A 2,846-nucleotide genomic window follows, 5' to 3' on the forward strand; every position below is an offset into this window, starting at 1 on the left:
CACACACACACACACACACACACACACACACACACACACACACACACACACACACACACAGAAAACTGGTACTGTTATCACACTTTTAAATAGGTTATAAGAATTAAAGAAGTCATCACATCTGAAAACACATCCTAAGACATAAAACATCCAGTGACAGGTCAGGAGATCATTTACAGAAAGCAAATWTATAACATCTTGATAAAAGTATTAAACAGAAAAAATAACTAAAATAATAAAAAAATGTGTAACATCTGATGAAGCAGTTTGATTTAGTTAAATGTCTGACTTTGGAGCAACGTTTGTCTTAAACCAGTAAGACTGGGTCACATTCATAAAAACCTCAACAGACCAGAAGGTGAGGTCCAGATATTAAAGTTTTTATCTGATAATCTGTTTACTGTTATGAACTGAGTCACTTCAATGAATYATTTGTGATGAGTTTGATGATTTAAAACATTTTGCCTGCTTATGTCATCATTTCCTTTGAATGAACCTCGGGCACTCGTGGGTTCTTCTCTGTGAAACAATAATTAAACACTGACCCTGAAGAAGCTGTTTGGTCAAACTTAACATTTCTTCCCATGTAAAAAAAAAATAAAAAGTTTCCTGTCACTTACTATTCAGCCATTTTTAAAGCTATAAAACCTTTTATCTGGCGTGAGCTCCCAGGTTTGTTTGTTCTGCCACAGAAACATGATTTCAGGTTTTATTACTACTTGTCTTCATGTTCTCAGGGATGGAAGGAGGTTGTGAAAGTGAAGAGTGACTAATTGCTCACAACCTTGTTTGAAAATATCTGAAGTCTCTTTAAAAGCACAAACTGTGAAGAGAGCCGTGAGTTTATCAGAGGAAAACAAAGCAGGTGTGCTGAACTCAAGCTGTTTCAATTTATTTCAAAATATTCTGCTTTTATTTTTAAATCTTGATGTTAAAAACAAGATTAATGGTTGTTTCAGATTGACTAAATTGTATTTGTGTGGACAAATTAAATACTTTGTTTTGAACAACTGAGGGTGTTTGGTCCGGATTAAAAACAGACTGTCATTTTGTGTTTGGTGCTTTTTTGCAATGCGTCAGGTGTGAATACACCACATTGTGTGTTTCAGCTTCTCGAGAGGCGTATCACAGAACCACTAAATAGTTGTTCCCTTTCTCCACCAGAACCATACAATTCACAGCTTTTATCATCAGATCCCAAGCAAAAAACAATCTAATCTGTCTAATAACTATCAAGAAACTTAAAAAGTTTAAGTGAACTTTCTGCCATCATTGTTGTTTTTGACGTCACAAGCCTCAGACATTAAAAGCGTTTGACAGATCTGGATATTAAAAAGTTTGATGAACTCACCATGATGTTCCTTTATACGTCCAACGAACAGTATCCTGAGAGAGTCATAAAAACAGACTGATCAAACAGTGAGAACCATATAAGCTTTTATCAGACCGCAGCATGCATCGTGGCACTAACACTGCCCTTGTTGCACATCAGGACAGGTACAGAAGGCAAACACTGACCGGGGCAATAAAAGTAGACGAGCAGAGAYACACCTGGGGTGAAATAATGAACAAAGCTTCTCCTGTTTGTGTGYCATGYTTTTATGAAGATATGCAGCAGAGACAGATGAGCTGGAAGTCCTCTAACGCCACCTCTGAGAGCCTCAGGACTTAAAATCTCATCTCAGAGCTCGATCCTTTCACAGCTCAGTCCAAGAGCTAACAACGTTTGGTACAAGTGTGTTTCCATTTAAACTTTACTTCAGAGAATGAAGTCAGCTGAACTCAGACCCATCAAAAGCCAACTCCAGGTCTGAGTAATGATGTGGAACCCTGTGGCTCTTTTKTCTGAAATGTAAATGTGATCAGTCTGATTCAGAGCTCCACTGCATCAGCTACTGACTCACCCTGACTGGAGGAAAACAAACTCAGGTAAAGTTAAAGATCAGCTTTTGTTAATCTGGGTCATATGGACTCATGCTGGATCTGAGCGACTAATTACTCAAAGAGGATCATTTCCAAACACATCGAAAAGAAGAATACGTTTCAACTTCCATCTCTCCACACTCAAAAACACATTCAGTTTAAATTTGAGTAATTTGTGACATTACTTAAAAATAATCCATCATTAAACCACAGCGACAGTCTGCAGCGACAGGAGCAGGAAAAATATTTGCATCATGACAGTTTTTCAAAAACTCCCTGTAAASATCTAATCCTGAACACTTTCACCTGGACTTTATTTGTACCAATTTTAATTTTTTATATGATACTCTGAAAGTTTAAAATTTGTCCGGGATTTACAGTTTACTATATACCAGTTTAATACCACAAGCATGTCAACAACCTCAAAACCCTACAAATCTGCAACTTCCACAAAAATATAAAAAAAATTAAAAACCTGTATTAGTCACACGCAATGCAACTGTATTTTACTGGCTCTGAGACTTAAAATAAAACTGAAGCTGAGTTTTTTGGAAATAAAAATCCATGAGATTTGAAAAATAAAATAAATTAAAAAAATTAGTGCAATTTCTCTATATCTCCGTGTGCCTGCAAAACATGTAATTTAGGAAATATACATACAACTTGACATGTATGCCATGGTTCCAGATTAGTTGTATTCAGAGTCAAAATGTTGAGTTTCTCGTTAACTATCCATCCATCCATCCATTTTCTTCCTCCTATCCGGGGTCGGGTCGCGGGGGCAGCAGCTTCAGAAGGGAGGCCCAGACCTCCCTCTCCCCAGCCACTTCTTCCAGCTCCTCCGGGGGCAGCCGAGAGACATAGTCCCTCCAGCGTGTCCTGGGTCTTCCTCGGGGCCTCCTCCCGGTGGGACGTGCCCGGAA

At 38.2% G+C, this 2,846-nt stretch overlaps 1 protein-coding gene across 1 annotated transcript in view; it reads right to left on the reverse strand.

Moving 5' to 3' along the window:
* Nucleotides 1-2,846, reverse strand: part of lpcat4 (lysophosphatidylcholine acyltransferase 4) — a gene marked incomplete at its 5' end in the record, with an annotated part of 22,273 nt that overhangs the window by 10,338 nt on the left and 9,089 nt on the right. Inside the window, 1 exon segment of the mRNA XM_014021820.1 lies at nucleotides 1,352-1,386. Coding sequence (XP_013877274.1) covers nucleotides 1,352-1,386 — 35 coding nt within the window.

Source organism: Austrofundulus limnaeus, unplaced genomic scaffold (genome assembly GCF_001266775.1).
Source record: "Austrofundulus limnaeus strain Quisiro unplaced genomic scaffold, Austrofundulus_limnaeus-1.0 Scaffold307, whole genome shotgun sequence".
NCBI lineage: Eukaryota > Metazoa > Chordata > Actinopteri > Cyprinodontiformes > Rivulidae > Austrofundulus > Austrofundulus limnaeus.